The sequence below is a fragment of the Convolutriloba macropyga genome, chromosome 6, assembly GCF_964194025.1.
Source record: "Convolutriloba macropyga chromosome 6, txConMacr16.3, whole genome shotgun sequence".
Classification (NCBI taxonomy): Eukaryota; Metazoa; Xenacoelomorpha; order Acoela; family Convolutidae; genus Convolutriloba; species Convolutriloba macropyga.
Window position 1 is genome coordinate 8,285,740 of NC_134473.1, and position 19,189 is coordinate 8,304,928.

The following is a 19,189-nucleotide window of genomic DNA, read 5'->3' on the forward strand; positions in this document are numbered from 1 at the left end:
ATCACCAAACGAAACAAAGCAGAATGAAACATTATTATAACAATAAAGCTACGCCAAATTTTTTTCTAAGCTACACTCCCAGTACACAGGTGATACTCCATGCCAATTACGTTTGATTTCAACACTTCTAAGACCCAATAAAAAACTCTAGTTAAAATTCGTACTGCTGATCATACTGTTTATGCTGATCATACTGATCATAATGATCATGATGATCAAACTGATCATGCTGATCATACTGATCATGCCGATCATGCTGATCATATTGATCACGCTAATCATACTGATTATGCTGATCATACTGATCATACTGATCAAATTGATCATGCTGATCAAACAGATCGTGCTGATCATACTGATACTGCTGATCATAGTGATCATGCTCATCAAACTGATCATGCTGACCATACTAATCATACTGATCATACTGATCACACTTCAGGCAACTTACGGCACCTTCCGGCAACATCCGTCACCTTAAGAGACTTCTTGCATCTTCCTGTGACTTCCGGCACCTTCCGGCGACCTGCGGGGACGTCCGATACTTCCGCGCCCTCCGGCGACCATTGCCAACTCTTCCGACCCGCACATTTGCCCAATTTCGTCCAACTTCTCTCCATCTCGACCATCTTCCGCTCACTTTATTCCTTTCTGATGACGTGGGATGCGGTTGATGAAAGTGGCGGGCGGCGGTTCGATGAAGAGGGCGGAAGTTGCAGGATAACCTCATAGATTGCCAATGTCCCTGGAAGAAGGAAGACGGGAGGAAGTCTACGGAAGTTGCCAGAAGTCGATGGAATTCGAAACATAGTTGACTCAATGTCGCACAATTTTGCAATGTCTGATTTGTCTAAACCGTCGCACAATTATAATTTCTGATTCATCCGAACATGTCGCGCTAGATCGCACAGTTTCGCCCAAATTCGCGCAATATGGCGCAATTTCATTTCATAATAAAATTTTTGTCTGGACAGTTGAGTCAGGGCTGTTTAGTGTCTGGATCACGTAGTTCATACTTCAACAACCTCACCCCGGGTTGTGTTTCACTGTCCTGAAACAAATTGCTATTGTTTTATTCCTGCTGGTCTGTTTTTATGCAACTTTGTGTTAGATCTTTTTTGTTTACCCTAATTCAAATTTTTATGGCGCCTGAATTTTTATTTCTATGCTTTAAATCGGTTTGTTTATGAGAGCAAGTCGTCCCACAATAGTCGGTTATGTTTAAAATAATGCAGAATGAGCCTATAGTTATCAGAAAAAAAAACATTTTGCCTCCAAGTGCCTGCAATCAACGGGGATAGAGTAGGCTGAGACCACGGCGATATATAGAATTTCGTTACCGTGTTCTATAATTATTTTTGACAATAAAGCTGTTTTCTAAGCAATGCGTTTACAATCAATCAGTAATAGGTCAATCAATGAATCATAGTGCGTGAAGCATTCAGCTTTCTTTATCTTTTGTGGCATTCTGCTTGACGGTCTTTAAACGTTGCGTTCTTTTGGGCTCCCTGTCAGAGATAACTTTTATTGCTAACTATATAATGTAGGCGGAAACTTGGTCTGCAAAACATCCAGTCTCGTGGTAGTACTATCCAAGATAGAATTTCATCAATTTTGTTTGGTTTCGTTGAAATAGGAAACCAACTTATTTTGCAAACAAAACTTAGAGTATCACCCTTTGTGATTAAAAAAATTTCAAATTTTACTTGCGTCTTCCAAAATTATTACTGGAATTCGAACCTGGATGCAACGCTATTTTTGTCATTTTAATTTCTATCGAACGAAGTTTGAAGCAATTATTGTAAATGTGGTGGTCTTTTTTATGCAAAGTTTCTGCTTTGACTGTTTGGATTTTTCGAATGACGTTTGGGACCTTGACTTTTTGGTTTTGCGTCAAAGTTTCACTCTCGTTCACAAGAGTCAGCAGCTGAACTCAATTTGCGGCAGTTAACTGCTAAAAGGCAAATGAAAAGTGCGCCAAAATCGGAGTCATTTTTTAATTTTAATTTTATTAACAGTTACAGTGGCATATAATAACCTCTAAGGACGTCATTTGAAACCTCCTAAGTGAATTTATTTATCCCCAGCCAAAACATCAATTGTGGATTGTAATATCCTTTAGATGGAAAAGGAAGCAATTTTAATGACCCGGGCCGGCCAAATATCTTCTCTGAATTATTCTCGATTTTATTGCAGCCCCTCTCTTCCATGATCTCTTCCCACTCTCAATCCTCCTCTTCTTAGGTTGCCCATTGCTGCTCAAAAAATGTCCATTTCAGACCAAAGAACTCTTTTTTTTGTTTTCTGCCCTAAGAATTTTTTGTTTCTGGGACGAAAAATTTGACCCGGGAATACAGCTAATGACAATAGGGAAAAGAAAGCGTTGTCAAGTTTTTTCTAAGGTTGCAGCGATGTTGGGTATGAGAGGACTTTGAGTCGACAGTAGGAATGTGCTCGACTATAAGGAAATTACGCTCACTTCGGCTTAGCCAGTCTTTTCATATGTTTGACCTCTCAAACTGAGTACTGTCGCCACCCAAGTTCCTCTGTCCAATACCTTTCTATAATCACAGACCTCATCCGAGAATCAATTCCATGTTTTTTTGCATTCCACAGGGAAGGCCTTTTTTATTTATTTCTAGAAAATGTTGGGTATGAAAAAAAAAACTTTGGGTCGACTTTAGCAGTGTGCTCGACCATTGGGGATATTACCCCTAGCTCGACCCAAGTCCGTCTGGCTGGACTATCTATGATACCTATCTATGATCACAGACCTCATCCTGAGAATAAACTCCAAGTCTATTTTTCAAGTGCAACTGTGCTGTGAGTGAAGTTGATGATCGGTGGAGGGGAGTGAGTAGAAGAATCAATGAAGAGTTGGACCTCCTCAGTGCCGTACTTTACTGCTTAGACAGGCGGCAAAAGGGGAGGAAAAAGTTTGTGAAGAAAGAAGAGGCAACTGTGAAGAAAAGGAAGAAAGAGTACGAGAAGCTGATCAAAAAAATTCAAAAAGATCCCACCAAAAACCAGGTGGAACTTAAGGTAATAAAGTTTAATTCATTCTCAACGGGTTAGATGTGATTAATTCACTAATACTTATATATTAATTATTATTGGCTGCTAAGTGGCTGCTTTTTTCATCTCGTTGACGTTTTTTTTTACAATCTAAATTACTTCAATTGTTTTGTTGCTGTCTCTTTCTACAATACAAAAATTTTAGATTGTATACTCTCCTTCTGTCTCTTTATACTACTTAAAAACGTTTGTTGATTTTTTATTCCTTCGAGTAGTTCCGAAACAAAATATAAACGTCCGACATTCCGGAGAAAAGTTGGTTTTATTTTGTTGAATAAAATTGAAGAGCGGAGAGAAAAGAAGTTTTTGAAAGATATCGAGAGGTGTGAAAAAACTTTGCGTCAAGCAAGCAAAAGTTGTTGATTACATTAGGTTGCAGTTTTCCAAAGCAATTTTATAGCTTTAACCCTTTACAGTCTAGGCGACTTTTTAAATTATCTTAAATGCAATTTCGTGTCATTCATTTTTTGCTATTGACGGGCTTGATATTTCCTGTTTTTTTTCTTTTCTTCATAAGCGATTTCCTTTTATCAAGATTTTGTACACTATTTCATTTCATAAGTAATATTAACATTTTTTGACATTTGCTTCTACTTTTTGCGTTTTGGCCACAAATATTGTGCTGATAGGACCTAGCTTTTTTAGATATTTGTGCAATGTTTGGTTTAAGAATTGGTTCAAATTTCAGTTCTACTTTTATGTCTCCGACTTTCAGTGTATTCAAATTTTGTACTCTCTCTACTGATATTTGTTTTTTTTTCACCGAACAAAAACTAAATGTCCGGCGCGATCAGTTTTAGGTAAAATTTTTCTTAGCGTTAAATCTGGAAGGAAATTGTTGCATATTCGTCTTCCCATGTTATTTTTCTTTTCTCGCCATTTTTTGGGCAATTGTAAAATTGCTACGAATGAGTGTCCTTGATGTTTTCGTTCACTTTAGATGCTCTAAATTGACCCAAAACATAACCCGCTTTAGTGAGATGTGCTTTTACAATCCATTTTGGTCACCAGCTTTAACTCTCAATCACCATGAAGTTGTATTTTATCAGTAATGGAAGTTCATATGACAGCTAGTATGTTGTAATCTAAAATTTTTGTCAGAGCTGTGGAAAAAAAACGCCATTTTATCCTCGAAACTTTTTTTACCCTAATTATTACGCAAACATCTTGCTTTAATGGAAATAATGGTGAATAGACTTTACCCAAAACAATTTTTTACTTGGGTCAATAGAAATATGTCGGTAAATTTATCATATAAAAAGCAGCATTTTCAAAAACATTATGAGTACACAGCTAAATGTAGTCCTTCCTAATGGTTTTTCAGTTTTCAATCGGGCACATAAGCACAAAATCAACAATGTGAAATAAAAAATTTTTTTGTTGCAATTGTGCTTTTACAATCGAAGATGCAGCCGTAGAGACACCTTTTTTTGTTAAGTTTTAGGAGCACTCTTGTTTTTCAAATAAATCTTAAAAAAATCGTTTGATAACTCCCATTTTATTTTAATTAACTGCTATTTTTAGTGTATTTATAGCGTATATTTGTTTCTGCAAGTGCTAACTTTCGTTTTAGAAGGTATTGCATAAAACTAATGAAATTTTTTGCAGAGAATTTTGAAAGCATCAAGTAATATTGCATCATCGCAATCTCCATTTCAATCAAGCTGTTTTATGTTTTTGCATCTTATTGACGACTGCTGCGGCTTGTCTGGTCTATTGTGCCAGCACTAACTTTTCAAACAGCTCTCTTGATAGACAATCAAATGACTGTAGAAGACAATTCCCAAGATGAAGTGCGCGATCCAAGCCAGCCCAGATCAGATCGACTTGGGTCGAGCACGGGGTCGTGCAGGGAAGTTCAACCGCTCCATAGAGTCTGGCATCACTGTCTACGTTCTTCATAGTCTGATCACGACCCCATCCAAATTCTGCATGATCAGATCAGAGTACTACTTACGGTCTGGACAGTCTGGTCAGAGCCCCGCACAGTCTGGATAGTCTGATCAGAGAGTGGTCTAGGGTCTGGATAATTTTGTGGCATGGTTGGGAAAGTCTGAACAGAGCTCTTTCCTGAGTCTATACGGTTTGATCTTAAGCTTTTCCAGAGTCTGGAAAGTCTGATCAGAACCAATTTTCTAGCCGAAATTACAGCCACTCCCCCGAAAAAAGAAGACATAGTACCTAGACCCCGTGGTACTGTTTTTTGAAAAGCACTTACCAATATAAATTGATGGATATCAAAGACCACGTCAGAGACAAAGTTTTGATAATTGTTGTTGAGCTGAAGACATTTTTTTGTTTCAAACTAAAATTTGTTACTGAAAAACTCAAACTGATGCCAGATTCTGTGGAGTGGTTGCGCTTTACCCCCGTGCACGACCCAAATCGGTCTGATCAGAGCGGGCTTGGATCACGCACCGCATCCTGGGTTTATACTAAAGATGTGTTTGGTATGTTAATCTGATCAAAAAAATTCAAAAAGATCCCACCAAAAACCAGGTGGAACTTAAGGTAATAAAGTTTAATTCATGCTCAACGGGTTAGATGTGATTAATTTACTAATAATTATATATTTATTATTATTAGTTGCTAAGTGACTGCTTTTTCATCTCGTTGACGTTTTTTTACAATCTAAAGTACTTGAAATTGCTTTGTTGCTGTCTCTTAAGAAATTTTTACAATACAAAAATTTTAGATTGTATACTCCCCTTCTGTCTCTTTAAACTACTTAAAAACGTTTGTTGATTTTTTTCCTTCGAGTAGTTCCGAAACAAAATATAAACGTCCGACATTCCGGAGAAAAGTTGGTTTTATTTTGTTGAATAAAAATGAAGAGCGGAGAGAAAAGAAGTTTTTGAAAGATATCGAGAGGTGTGAAAAAACTTTGCGTCAAGCAAGCAAAAGTTGTTGATTACATTAGGTTGCGGTTTTCCAAAGCAATTTTATAGCTTTAACTCTTTACAGTCCAGGCGACTTTTTAAATTATCTTAAATGCAATTTCGTGTCATTCATTTTTTGCTATTGACAGGCTTGATATTTCCTGTTTTTTTTCTTTTCTTCATAAGCGATTTCCTTTTATCAAGATTTTGTACACTATTTCATTTCATAAGTAATATTAACATTTTTTGACATTTGCTTCTACTTTTTGCGTTTTGGCCACAAATATTGTGCTGATAGGACCTAGCTTTTTTAGATATTTGTGCAATGTTTGGTTTAAGATTTGGTTCAAATTTCAGTTCTACTTTTATGTCTCCGACTTTCAGTTTATTCAAATTTTGTACTCTCTCTACTGATATTTGTTTTTTTTCACCAAACAAAAACTAACTGTCCGGTGCGATCAGTTTTAGGTAAAATTTTTCTTAGCGTTAAAACTGGAAGGAAATTGTTGCATATTTGTCTTCCCATGTTATTTTTCTTTTCTCGCCATTTTTTGGGCAATTATAAAATTGCTACGAATGAGTGTCCTTGATGTTTTCGTTCACTTTAGATGCTCTAAATTGACCCAAAACATAACCCGCTAGTGAGATGTGCTTTTACAATCCATTTTGGTCACCAGCTTTAACTCTCAATCACCATGAAGTTGTATTTTATCAGTAATGGAAGTTCATATGACAGCTATTATGTTGTAATCTAAAATTTTTGTCAGAGCTGTGTTATTGACGACTGCTGCGGCTTGTCTGGTCTATTGTGCCAGCACTAATTTTTCAAACAGCTCTCTTGATAGACAATCAAATGACTGTAGAAGATAATTCCCAAGATGAAGTGCGCGATCCAAGCCAGCCCAGATCAGATCGACTTGGGTCGCGCACGGGGTCGTGCAGGGAAGTTCAACCGCTCCATAGAGTCTGGCATCACTGTCTACGTTCTTCATAGTCTGATCACGACCCCATCCAAATTCTGCATGATCAGATCAGAGTACTACTTACGGTCTGGACAGTCTGGTCAGAGCCCCGCACAGTCTGGATAGTCTGATCAGAGAGTGGTCTAGGGTCTGGATAATTTTGTGGCATGGTTGGGAAAGTCTGAACAGAGCTCTTTCCTGAGTCTATACGGTTTGATCTTAAGCTTTTCCAGAGTCTGGAAAGTCTGATCAGAACCAATTTTCTAGCCGAAATTACAGCCACTCCCCCGAAAAAAGAAGACATAGTACCTAGACCCCGTGGTACTGTTTTTTGAAAAGCACTTACCAATATAAATTGATGGATATCAAAGACCACGTCAGAGACAAAGTTTTGATAATTGTTGTTGAGCTGAAGACATTTTTTTGTTTCAAACTAAAATTTGTTACTGAAAAACTCAAACTGATGCCAGATTCTGTGGAGTGGTTGCGCTTTACCCCCGTGCACGACCCAAATCGGTCTGATCAGAGCGGGCTTGGATCACGCACCGCATCCTGGGTTTATACTAAAGATGTGTTTGGTATGTTAATCTGATCAAAAAAATTCAAAAAGATCCCACCAAAAACCAGGTGGAACTTAAGGTAATAAAGTTTAATTCATGCTCAACGGGTTAGATGTGATTAATTTACTAATAATTATATATTTATTATTATTAGTTGCTAAGTGACTGCTTTTTCATCTCGTTGACGTTTTTTTACAATCTAAAGTACTTGAAATTGCTTTGTTGCTGTCTCTTAAGAAATTTTTACAATACAAAAATTTTAGATTGTATACTCCCCTTCTGTCTTTTTAAACTACTTAAAAACGTTTGTTGATTTTTTTTCCTTCGAGTAGTTCCGAAACAAAATATAAACGTCCGACATTCCGGAGAAAAGTTGGTTTTATTTTGTTGAATAAAAATGAAGAGCAGAGAGAAAAGAAGTTTTTGAAAAATATCAAGAGGTGTGAAAAAACTTTGCGTCAAGCAAGCAAAAGTTGTTGATTACATTAGGTTGCGGTTTTCCAAAGCAATTTTATAGCTTTAACTCTTTACAGTCCAGGCGACTTTTTAAATTATCTTAAATGCAATTTCGTGTCATTCATTTTTTGCTATTGACAGGCTTGATATTTCCTTTTTTTTTTCTTTTCTTCATAAGCGATTTCCTTTTATCAAGATTTTGTACACTATTTCATTTCATAAGTAATATTAACATTTTTTGACATTTGCTTCTACTTTTTGCGTTTTGGCCACAAATATTGTGCTGATAGGACCTAGCTTTTTTAGATATTTGTGCAATGTTTGGTTTAAGATTTGGTTCAAATTTCAGTTCTACTTTTATGTCTCCGACTTTCAGTTTATTCAAATTTTGTACTCTCTCTACTGATATTTGTTTTTTTTCACCAAACAAAAACTAACTGTCCGGTGCGATCAGTTTTAGGTAAAATTTTTCTTAGCGTTAAAACTGGAAGGAAATTGTTGCATATTTGTCTTCCCATGTTATTTTTCTTTTCTCGCCATTTTTTGGGCAATTATAAAATTGCTACGAATGAGTGTCCTTGATGTTTTCGTTCACTTTAGATGCTCTAAATTGACCCAAAACATAACCCGCTAGTGAGATGTGCTTTTACAATCCATTTTGGTCACCAGCTTTAACTCTCAATCACCATGAAGTTGTATTTTATCAGTAATGGAAGTTCATATGACAGCTATTATGTTGTAATCTAAAATTTTTGTCAGAGCTGTGGAAAAAAAACGCCATTTTATCCTCGAAACTTTTTTACCCTAATTATGACGCAAACATCTTGCTTTAATGGAGATAATGGTGAATAGACTTTACCCAAAACAATTTTTTACTTGGGTCAATAGAAATACGTCGGTAAATTTATCATATAAAAAGCAGCATTTTCAAAAACTTTATGAGTACACAGCTAAATGTAGTCCTTCCTAATGGTTTTTCAGTTTTCAATCGGGCATATAAGCACAAAATCAACAATGTGAATAAAAAAATTTTTTGTTGCAATTGTGCTTTTACAATCGAAGATGCAGCCGTAGAGACACCTTTTTTGTTAAGTTTTAGGAGCACGCTTGTTTTTCAAATAAATCTTAAAACAATCGTTTGATAACTCTTTTTTTATTTTAATTAACTGCTATTTTAAGTGTATTTATAGCGTATATTTGTTTCTGCAAGTGCTAACTTTCGTTTTAGAAGGTATTGCATAAAACTATTGAAATTTTTTGCAGAGAATTTTGAAAGCATCAAGTATTATTGCATCATCGCAATTTCCATTTCAATCAAGCTGTTTTATGTTTTCGCATCTTATTGACGACTGCTGCGGCTTGTCTGGTCTATTGTGCCAGCACTAACTTTTCAAAGAGCTCGCTTGATAGACAATCAAATGACTGAAGAAGAGAAGAAGATAATTCCCAAGATGAAGTGCGCGATCCAAGCCAGCCCAGATCAGATCGACTTGGGTCGCGCACGGGTTCGCGCAGGGAAGTTCAACCGCTCCATACAGTCTGGCATCACTGTCTACGGTCTTCATAGTCTGATCACGACCCCGTCCAAAGTCTGCATGGTCAGATCAGGGCACTACTTACGGTCTGGACAGTCTGATCAGAGCCCCACACAGAGTCTGGATAGTCTGATCAGAGAGTGGTATAGGGTCTGGATAATTTCGTGGCATGGTTGGGAAAGTCTGAACAGAGCTCTTTCCTGAGTCTGTACGGTTTGATCTTAAGCTTTTCCAGAGTCTGGAAAGTCTGATCAGAACCAAGAGTTCTAGCCGAAAATACAGCCACTCCCCCGAAAAAAGAAGACATAGTACCCAGACCCCGTGGTACTGTTTTTTGAAAAGCACTTACCAAGTTAACTTGAAGAATATCAAAGACCACGTCAGAGACGAAGTTTTGATAATTGTTGTTGAGCTGAAGACATTTTTTTTGTTTCAAACTAATATTTGTTAATGAAAAACTCAAACTGATGCCAGATTCTGTGGAGTGGTTGCGCTTTGCCCCCGTGCGCGACCCAGTTCGGTCTGATCAGAGCGGGCTTGGGTCACGCACCTCATCCTGGGCTTATATTAAGGATGTGTTTGGCATGTTAATCATCAAATGAGAGTTGACAGGTCCAGATATTACATATCTCGTTGACACTTGTTGGGAGCCTTAAATAATTGAGGCAACGCGAATTTGTAATTTGTGAACCTTTGTGGTAACTCCAGATCCGTTTTGAATGGGACAACTCTTTTATTCGTTTTCCGTTTGTGAAGCAAGCGTGTTTTTATTGCAATGAAATTATTGTCAGTTCTAACCTCACTCCTTAATAATTGCCCGGAGGTTGGTGGCAGAGCAAATTAGCGCTGAATCAGTCTAGAGACATTGTTTTTTAGGATGGCCAGTATTCTGTTTATGTCACAATTTACAAAGGCTAGTCTGATTTTTGACTAAAATTTAATTTATGAAAAATAATATCTTCAACTTAACTCTCGCCAACAAAATTTGCTCTCAATAAATGCATATTGTTCATATATTTCTATATATAATTTACTTAACTGTAACAGTGTATTTAAACATGTATAAATGGGGGGTGCCAAACTAAGCGCGCGGGGGGGGGGCTAGCAGAAAACATCCCAATTTTGCTTCTGTGTATTGTTTTTGATGTTTTTCTTTTCGATTTTGTTCATATGACTCAGCGATATTTTTTGCTTTGCTTTAAACCTCATGGAGGAAATTTGGCATAAAACATGAGCTTGCGAACTTATGGAACTTGGCATAAAAAGAGTGCAGAAAAAAACTGAAAAATGGTGGAGACATGGTCCTATCACTCTCTATGACTTGAAGGGCCTGACTAAAGGTCATTTCGGTCTAGAATCAGACTTCATTTTGCGGGTTTGCTTTTCATAAATTGAACTGTCCTACATTGTCCAGGGTTGTCCTAAATTGAACTGTTCCAGGCACAACTGGTTGATGTGGAACGAATGGTACATCTGGCACAAATGCGTCTGAGATCTCTTAGTGAGGAGCAAATTGAGGCTGACATTGCTTACACGAGGGAAAGAGTGGAAACTTTGGAGGAGGCTGCGTCAGGAATGAAGGGGTGGATTTATATAGAAGAAGAAAGAACATCACTACAGAAGAGGTCTTAATTCGTTTCCTTCCACATAAATTCCATCTAGATGATGCATACTCGCAAAATCAATAGATATCTTTCTAGCAAGATCTTCCTCGCAACATGAACAGTCATCTTGAAAGATCTTGCCTGCAAAACAAACACTTAACTGGTCAATGCAGACCTCTTAATTTAATTCAAATTTTCCCCTGTTTTAGGCCACCCCAGTTGAGATGTCGAATTATGAAAAGACCGTGGTCGGCCAATGTTGGGTATGAAATAATTTTAGGTCGACCCTAATAGTCTTGGTCGGCTTTAGGTCGACCCTAATGGTCATGCTCCACTTTAGGTCGACCGATATGGTCATGGTCGACTATAGGTCGACCGATATGGTCATGAACTACTTTAAGTCGACCGATATGGCACTGGTCGACCTTGGGTTTTAACTGATGCGTTTTTGCATATAATGTAGTTGCAAGTGTTAATAGTTTTGCTTCAGTTGGCAAAAACTTTTGGCCAAGGACAAAATTTTTTTTTTTAAAATTCTTTGTTCCAGCCAACATATTGTCCTTCTATTTTACATCATTGAGATGTTTCTAGTGCATTTGATTTTATCTTTGTACATACGGAGTGCTCAACACTGGGATTTAAAGAACCCATGAACCCCTAAAAATGCACCAAATATTTGGTAAAAGAGACCTATGAAGTAGACTTTAGGTCGACCGTACTGGATATGAAAAGACCATTGGTCGACTTATGAAAAGACTTAAGGTCGACGTTACTAACATAGTCGACCGTGTATTTAAGGTAGGGAAATTAGCCCCATGTCGACTTTATAAGTCTTTTCATAAAGTCGACCTCTCAGCTGGGGCAGTGGATTTCACTTAAGAAACTTGAACTACAATAACCCTAATCCGTTAGTGTTTTGCACAGAACGCTTTTAGAGCAGTTTTGCAGAAAAATGACAATACAAAATGCAATACACATACAAAAAAAACTTGAAAGAACGATTCTACCTTCTTTAATTCTAATATAATTAAAGCAGTTTTGTGTGGAATACGTTCACTTGTTTAATCAAAAAATAAAGGCACACATGTTCCCTCCCACATAATTGAGGTTAATTTAAGTAACCAAGGGCGATTTATTCTGATTCCGATAAAATTAGTTCAAGATCTAGATTGATATAAACTAAAATATAGCGCTTTTTGGATTATGAGAAATTTTGGTTACTTAAAACCTGATTTAAATAATGACACTCTAATCAATTTCAATTCTCAAAACTTACTTCAAATCACCATAGTGACAACTGTAAACAATCATACGCCAAACGGAAACTACAGAATGTTTCTATCTGTCAATTGTGGCTGAACCCAATAAAGAATTTTCTTTTTTTTCGAACTCTTATCTTTTATTGAATCATTGCGGGTTTTAATAATGAGCAATTTAAATTTTTAGGACAGTTATAGTGAAATTGTTTTGCAATAACTAAGGAAAAACCGGCTTGTTTTGGAAACAACACCTTTTTGTATATATTCAATTCATTTCAATATTCATAAAAAATTTAACTTCCTAACTAACCAATAAGGGGATTTTTGTGCAAAAAGGAAATGAAATATCTAATATAGTCTCCGTGTAGAACACCTAGAGATGCGTAGAGTGGATATTTATAAAAAGTTAAAATCACCTTGTTTTGGATATATAAACACCCTGTTAAATAAATTCAAAAATATTTTTCCCTTCTTAAAAAACCAAATGGGAGTTTTTTGCAAAAACAAAACTTATCTTATCTAGTCTGCGCCTGTTAAAGTTTAGAAGGGATATATGAGAAGAAAGGCAAGAGAGACAATTGAAATTTTCTCATAAATCAATCCATATATTAAAGTATTTTAGATGCAGTTTACCCAATAACACTTTTTTGATGTATGAGTACCCTTTTGTAAGTTGTGTTATTTTGAAAGCAATTAGGGTATCGAACACCGAGCAGGCAGACCATTCCATAAATTCCTTTGATGATTTCATCATTATTGTTGTTTTCGGCAAGATAATTTGATCCCCTTCCTCTTTTGGATCTCCTTGATATCCTTTGATTCCACAGATGGACATCCTCAAACATGCATCAAACAAATATTTACTTTGTTGCATCTAATTATGTAAATTTTGGAATGAAATTACGCAAAATGTGGAATCTAATTACACACATCGCGGATTTGAGTTACGCCAATCATGAAATCTAATTACTCAAGTGGTCAAATCTAATAACTTTGCCTGTGAAAAACCATTACACTAATTGGTCAATGTTTTCCGAAAAGCTGTTTTGCGGTGAACAGTGAGCTCAACACATTTCAATCCCAGCCCATTTAGCTAATGCAAAGGAATTCCACGGAACGAATGTTTTAAGATTGCGTGTGTAATCCCACTTGCACAAATTGGTCACTTATGTCCAATTTTGTGGTCTGTATTAAACATTAATACACATGTCTGGCAAGATCTGGCAAGATGAAGTGTTATCTCGCAATTTTTTTTTAAAAATGAATGGTTATCTTGTAAAATCTTGCCACATTTGGAACGACTTCTAGCAAAACAATGGATCATCCCGAAGGATCCTGCAAGATAACTAATCAGAGTCGATAAATTTCGTTCTATTTCATTGCAAACAAATTCCCTCTGTTAGATTTTCTTAACAATTTTTGCGAACAAGTGAGTGTTAACTAATTTTGCACTGAACATCATGAACTGTTAGATATCAACTGAATTGGGTCAAAATTTACCAGCTTTAGTTTCGTTACCAGTTATTTCTGCACGAGTCCTTATTCTCTCCCATAGAATAAAATGCAATCAGGTAATCAAATATCATAGCATTTTAAACTAAAAAACTTCGATAAATTAGCTCGCTAGTATTGAGGTACCAGTAAAAATTTTGATATCGATATTTGAGAAAATACATTATGGATTTTTACATTAAATTTTGTTTTGAATTAAATTTTGTAAGAAACTGAATTTTCTCTCAAAAATTCAGCTTAGTTTTAGACATTCAAAAACAACTAGTTTTTCTCAAACTGTTGAATCGTTTGAAGAAATCACTATTGTAATATTGACTACCTACTTTTATTTGAAGAATCAATAATGTAACAAAAACAGCTGATAATGCGCTTAAATGTTAAAATATCTATTTATTTCAAATACATTTGAACAATGAAAAAATGTTTATTCAATATATCAAGAATCTTTGCAATACCAAAAAAGTTTTTATGAAGAAATCAAGGAAATTGGAAATGGAAAAAATCTAAAATCGTAAATAAACCAATATCAAATTTGCCGTTAATTGTGCTCAAGTACCACAATGGAGCGCTTTGCACCTTAAACATATGCCTGCCCCTCTTTTTGGGCTCAATTGTTTTCCTTAACAGAAACACGAATCTTTAATGGCTTTAACTTTGGCCAAATCAAGAAGCTGTTGAAAAAAGTTGCTTCTAAAATTGACAAATCTGGAGTTGATAAATTTAAAAAATTTATATACGATATTTGGAAAAACACTTGAAACAGAAAATAAACAATTAACCAGAAGATGACAGTATTTCGCAAACTCAGGAATTCCACGGAACGAATGTTTTAAGATTGCGTGTGTAATCCCACTTGCACAAATTGGTCACTTATGTCCAATTTTGTGGTCTGTATTAAACATTAATACACATGTCTGGCAAAATCTGGCAAGATAAAGTGTTATCTCGCAATTTTTTTTTAAAAATGAATGGTTATCTTGTAAAATCTTGCCACATTTGGAACGACTTCTAGCAAAACAATGGATCATCCCGAAGGATCCTGCAAGATAACTAATCAGAGTCGATAAATTTCGTTCTATTTCATTGCAAACAAATTCCCTCTGTTAGATTTTCTTAACAATTTTTGCGAACAAGTGAGTGTTAACTAATTTTGCACTGAACATCATGAACTGTTAGATATCAACTGAATTGGGTCAAAATTTACCAGCTTTAGTTTCGTTACCAGTTATTTCTGCACGAGTCCTTATTCTCTCCCATAGAATAAAATGCAATCAGGTAATCAAATATCATAGCATTTTAAACTAAAAAACTTCGATAAATTAGCTCGCTAGTATTGAGGTACCAGTAAAAATTTTGATATCAATATTTGAGAAAATAAATTATGGATTTTTACATTAAATTTTGTTTTGAATTAAATTTTGTAAGAAACTGAAATTTCTCTCAAAAATTCAGCTTAGTTTTAGACATTCAAAAACAACTAGTTTTTCTCAAACTGTTGAATCGTTTGAAAAAATCACTATTGTAATATTGACTACCTACTATTATTTGAAGAATCAATAATGTAACAAAAACAGCTGATAATGCGGCTTAAATGTTAAAATATCTATTTATTTCAAATACATTTGAACAATGAAAAAATGTTTATTCAATATATGAAGAATCTTTGCAATACCAAAAAAGTTTTTATGAAGAAATCAAGGAAATTGGAAATGGAAAACATCTAAAATCGTAAATAAACCAAAATCAAATTTGCCGTTAATTGTGCTCAAGTACCACAATGGAGCGCTTTGCACTTTAAACATATGCCTGCCCCTCTTTTTGGGCTCAATTGTTTTCCTTAACAGAAACACGAATCTTTAATAGCTTTAACTTTGGCCAAATCAAGAAGCTGTTGAAAAAAGTTGCTTCTAAAATTGACAAATCTGGAGTTGATAAATTTAAAAAATTTATATACGATCTTTGGAAGAACTCTTGAAACAGAAAATTAACAATTAACCAGAAGATGAGTATTTCGAAAACTCAGGAATTCTACGGAACGAATGTTTTTAGATTGCGTGTGTAATCCCACTTGCACAAATTGGTCACTTATGTCCAATTTTGTGGTCTGTATTAAACATTAATACACATGTCTGTCAAGATCTGGCAAGATGAAGTGTTATCTCGCAAATTTTTTTAAAAATGAATGGTTATCTTGTAAAATCTTGCCACATTTGGAACGACTTCTAGCAAAACAATGGATCATCCCGAAGGATCCTGCAAGATAACTAATCAGAGTCGATAAGTTTCGTTCTATTTCACTGCAAACAAATTCCCTCTGTTAGATTTTCCTAACAATTTTTGCGAACAAGTGATTGTTAACTAATTTTGCACTAAACATCATGAACTGTTAGATATCAACTGAATTGGGTCAAATTTTACCAGCTTTAGTTTCGTTACCAGTTATTTCTGCACGAGTCCTTATTCTCTCCCATAGAATAAAATGCAATCAGGTAATCAAATATCATAGCATTTTAAACTAAAAAACTTCGATAAATTAGCTCGCTAGTATTGAGGTACCAGTAAAAATTTTGATATCGATATTTGAGAAAATACATTATGGATTTTTACATTAAATTTTGTTTTGAATTAAATTTTGTAAGAAACTGAAATTTCTCTCAAAAATTCAGCTTAGTTTTAGACATTCAAAAACAACTAGTTTTTCTCAAACTGTTGAATCGTTTGAAGAAATCACTATTGTAATTTTGACTACCTACTATTATTTGAAGAATCAATAATGTAACAAAAACAGCTGATAATGCGGCTTAAATGTTAAAATATCTATTTATTTCAAATACAATTGAACAATGAAAAAATATTTATTCAATATATCAAGAATCTTTGCAATACCAAAAAAGTTTCTATGAAGAAATCAAGGAAATTGGAAATGAAAAAAATCTAAAATCGTAAATAAACCAAAATCAAATTTGCCGTTAATTGTGCTCAAGTACCACAATGGAGCGCTTTGCACCTTAAACATATGCCTGCATCTCTTTTTGGGCTCAATTGTTTTCCTTAACAAAAACAAGAATCTTTAATGGCTTTAACTTTGGCCAAATCAAGAAGCTGTTGAAAAAAGTTGCTTCTAAAATTGACAAATCTGGAGTTGATAAATATGAAAAATTTATATACGGTCTTTGGAAGAACTCTTGAAACAGAAAATTAACAATTAACCAGAAGATGACAGTATTTCGAAAACTCAGGAATTCCACGGAACGAATGTTTTAAGATTGCGTGTGTAATCCCACTTGCACAAATTGGTCACTTATGTCCAATTTTTGTGGTCTGTATTAAACATTAATACACATGTCTGGCAAGATCTGGCAAGATGAAGTGTTATCTCGCAATTTTTTTTTAAAATGAATGGTTATCTTGTAAAATCTTGCCATATTTGGAACGACTTCTAGCAAAACAATGGATCATCCCGAAGGATCCTGCAAGATAACTAATCAGAGTCGATAAGTTTCGTTCTATTTCACTGCAAACAAATTCCCTCTGTTAGATTTTCCTAACAATTTTTGCGAACAAGTGATTGTTAACTAATTTTGCACTAAACATCATGAACTGTTAGATATCAACTGAATTGGGTCAAAATTTACCAGCTTTAGTTTCGTTACCAGTTATTTCTGCACGAGTCCTTATTCTCTCCCATAGAATAAAATGCAATCAGGTAATCAAATATCATAGCATTTTAAACTAAAAAACTTCGATAAATTAGCTCGCTAGTATTGAGGTACCAGTAAAAATTTTGATATCGATATTTGAGAAAATACATTATGGATTTTTACATTAAATTTTGTTTTGAATTAAATTTTGTAAGAAACTGAAATTTCTCTCAAAAATTAAGCTTAATTTTAGACATTCAAAAACAACTAGTTTTTCTCAAACTGTTGAATCGTTTGAAGAAATCACTATTGTAATATTGACTACCTACTATTATTTGAAGAATCAATAATGTAACAAAAACAGCTGATAATGCGGCTTAAATGTTAAAATATCTATTTATTTCAAATACATTTGAACAATGAAAAAATGTTTATTCAATATATGAAGAATCTTTGCAATACCAAAAAAGTTTTTATGAAGAAATCAAGGAAATTGGAAATGGAAAACATCTAAAATCGTAAATAAACCAAAATCAAATTTGCCGTTAATTGTGCTCAAGTACCACAATGGAGCGCTTTGCACTTTAAACATATGCCTGCCCCTCTTTTTGGGCTCAATTGTTTTCCTTAACAGAAACACGAATCTTTAATGGCTTTGACTTTGGCCAAATCAAGAAGCTGTTGAAAAAAGTTGCTTCTAAAATCGACAAATCTGGAGTTGATAAATTTAAAAAATTTATATACGATCTTTGGAAGAACTCTTGAAACAGAAAATTAACAATTAACCAGAAGATGACAGTATTTCGAAAACTCAGGAATTCCACGGAACGAATGTTTTAAGATTGCGTGTGTAATCCCACTTGCACAAATTGGTCACTTATGTCCAATTTTGTGGTCTGTATTAAACATTAATACACATGTCTGGCAAGATCTGGCAAGATGAAGTGTTATCTCGCAAATTTTTTTTAAAATGAATGGTTATCTTGTAAAATCTTGCCACATTTGGAACGACTTCTAGCAAAACAATGGATCATCCCGAAGGATCCTGCAAGATAACTAATCAGAGTCGATAAGTTTCGTTCTATTTCATTGCAAACAAATTCCTTCTGTTAGATTTTCCTAACAATTTTTGCGAACAAGTGATTGTTAACTAATTTTGCACTAAACATCATGAACTGTTAGATATCAACTGAATTGGGTCAAAATTTACCAGCTTTAGTTTCGTTACCAGTTATTTCTGCACGAGTCCTTATTCTCTCCCATAGAATAAAATGCAATCAGGTAATCAAATATCATAGCATTTTAAACTAAAAAACTTCGATAAATTAGCTCGCTAGTATTGAGGTACCAGTAAAAATTTTGATATCGATATTTGAGAAAATACATTATGGATTTTTACATTAAATTTTGTTTTGAATTAAATTTTGTAAGAAACTGAAACTTCTCTCAAAAATTCAGCTTAGTTTTAGACATTCAAAAACAACTAGTTTTTCTCAAACTGTTGAATCGTTGCAAGAAATCACTATTGTAATAATGACTACCTACTATTATTTGAAGAATCAATAATGTAACAAAAACAGCTGATAATGCGGCTTAAATGTTAAAATATCTATTTATTTCAAATACATTTGAACAATGAAAAAATGTTTATTCAATATATGAAGAATCTTTGCAATACCAAAAAATTTTTTATGAAGAAATCAAGG

General features: G+C 34.7%; 1 protein-coding gene across 1 annotated transcript; it reads left to right on the forward strand.

Annotated features, from left to right (window-relative positions):
* Positions 1-202: 202 nt before the first annotated feature.
* LOC142340667 (uncharacterized) lies at positions 203-11,099 on the forward strand. Its single transcript, XM_075391358.1, has 3 exons — positions 203-442; positions 2,812-3,042; positions 10,908-11,099. Exons 1-3 carry the CDS (start codon positions 203-205, stop codon positions 11,097-11,099), a joined length of 663 nt encoding a protein of 220 aa, XP_075247473.1.
* Positions 11,100-19,189: the final 8,090 nt, after the last annotated feature.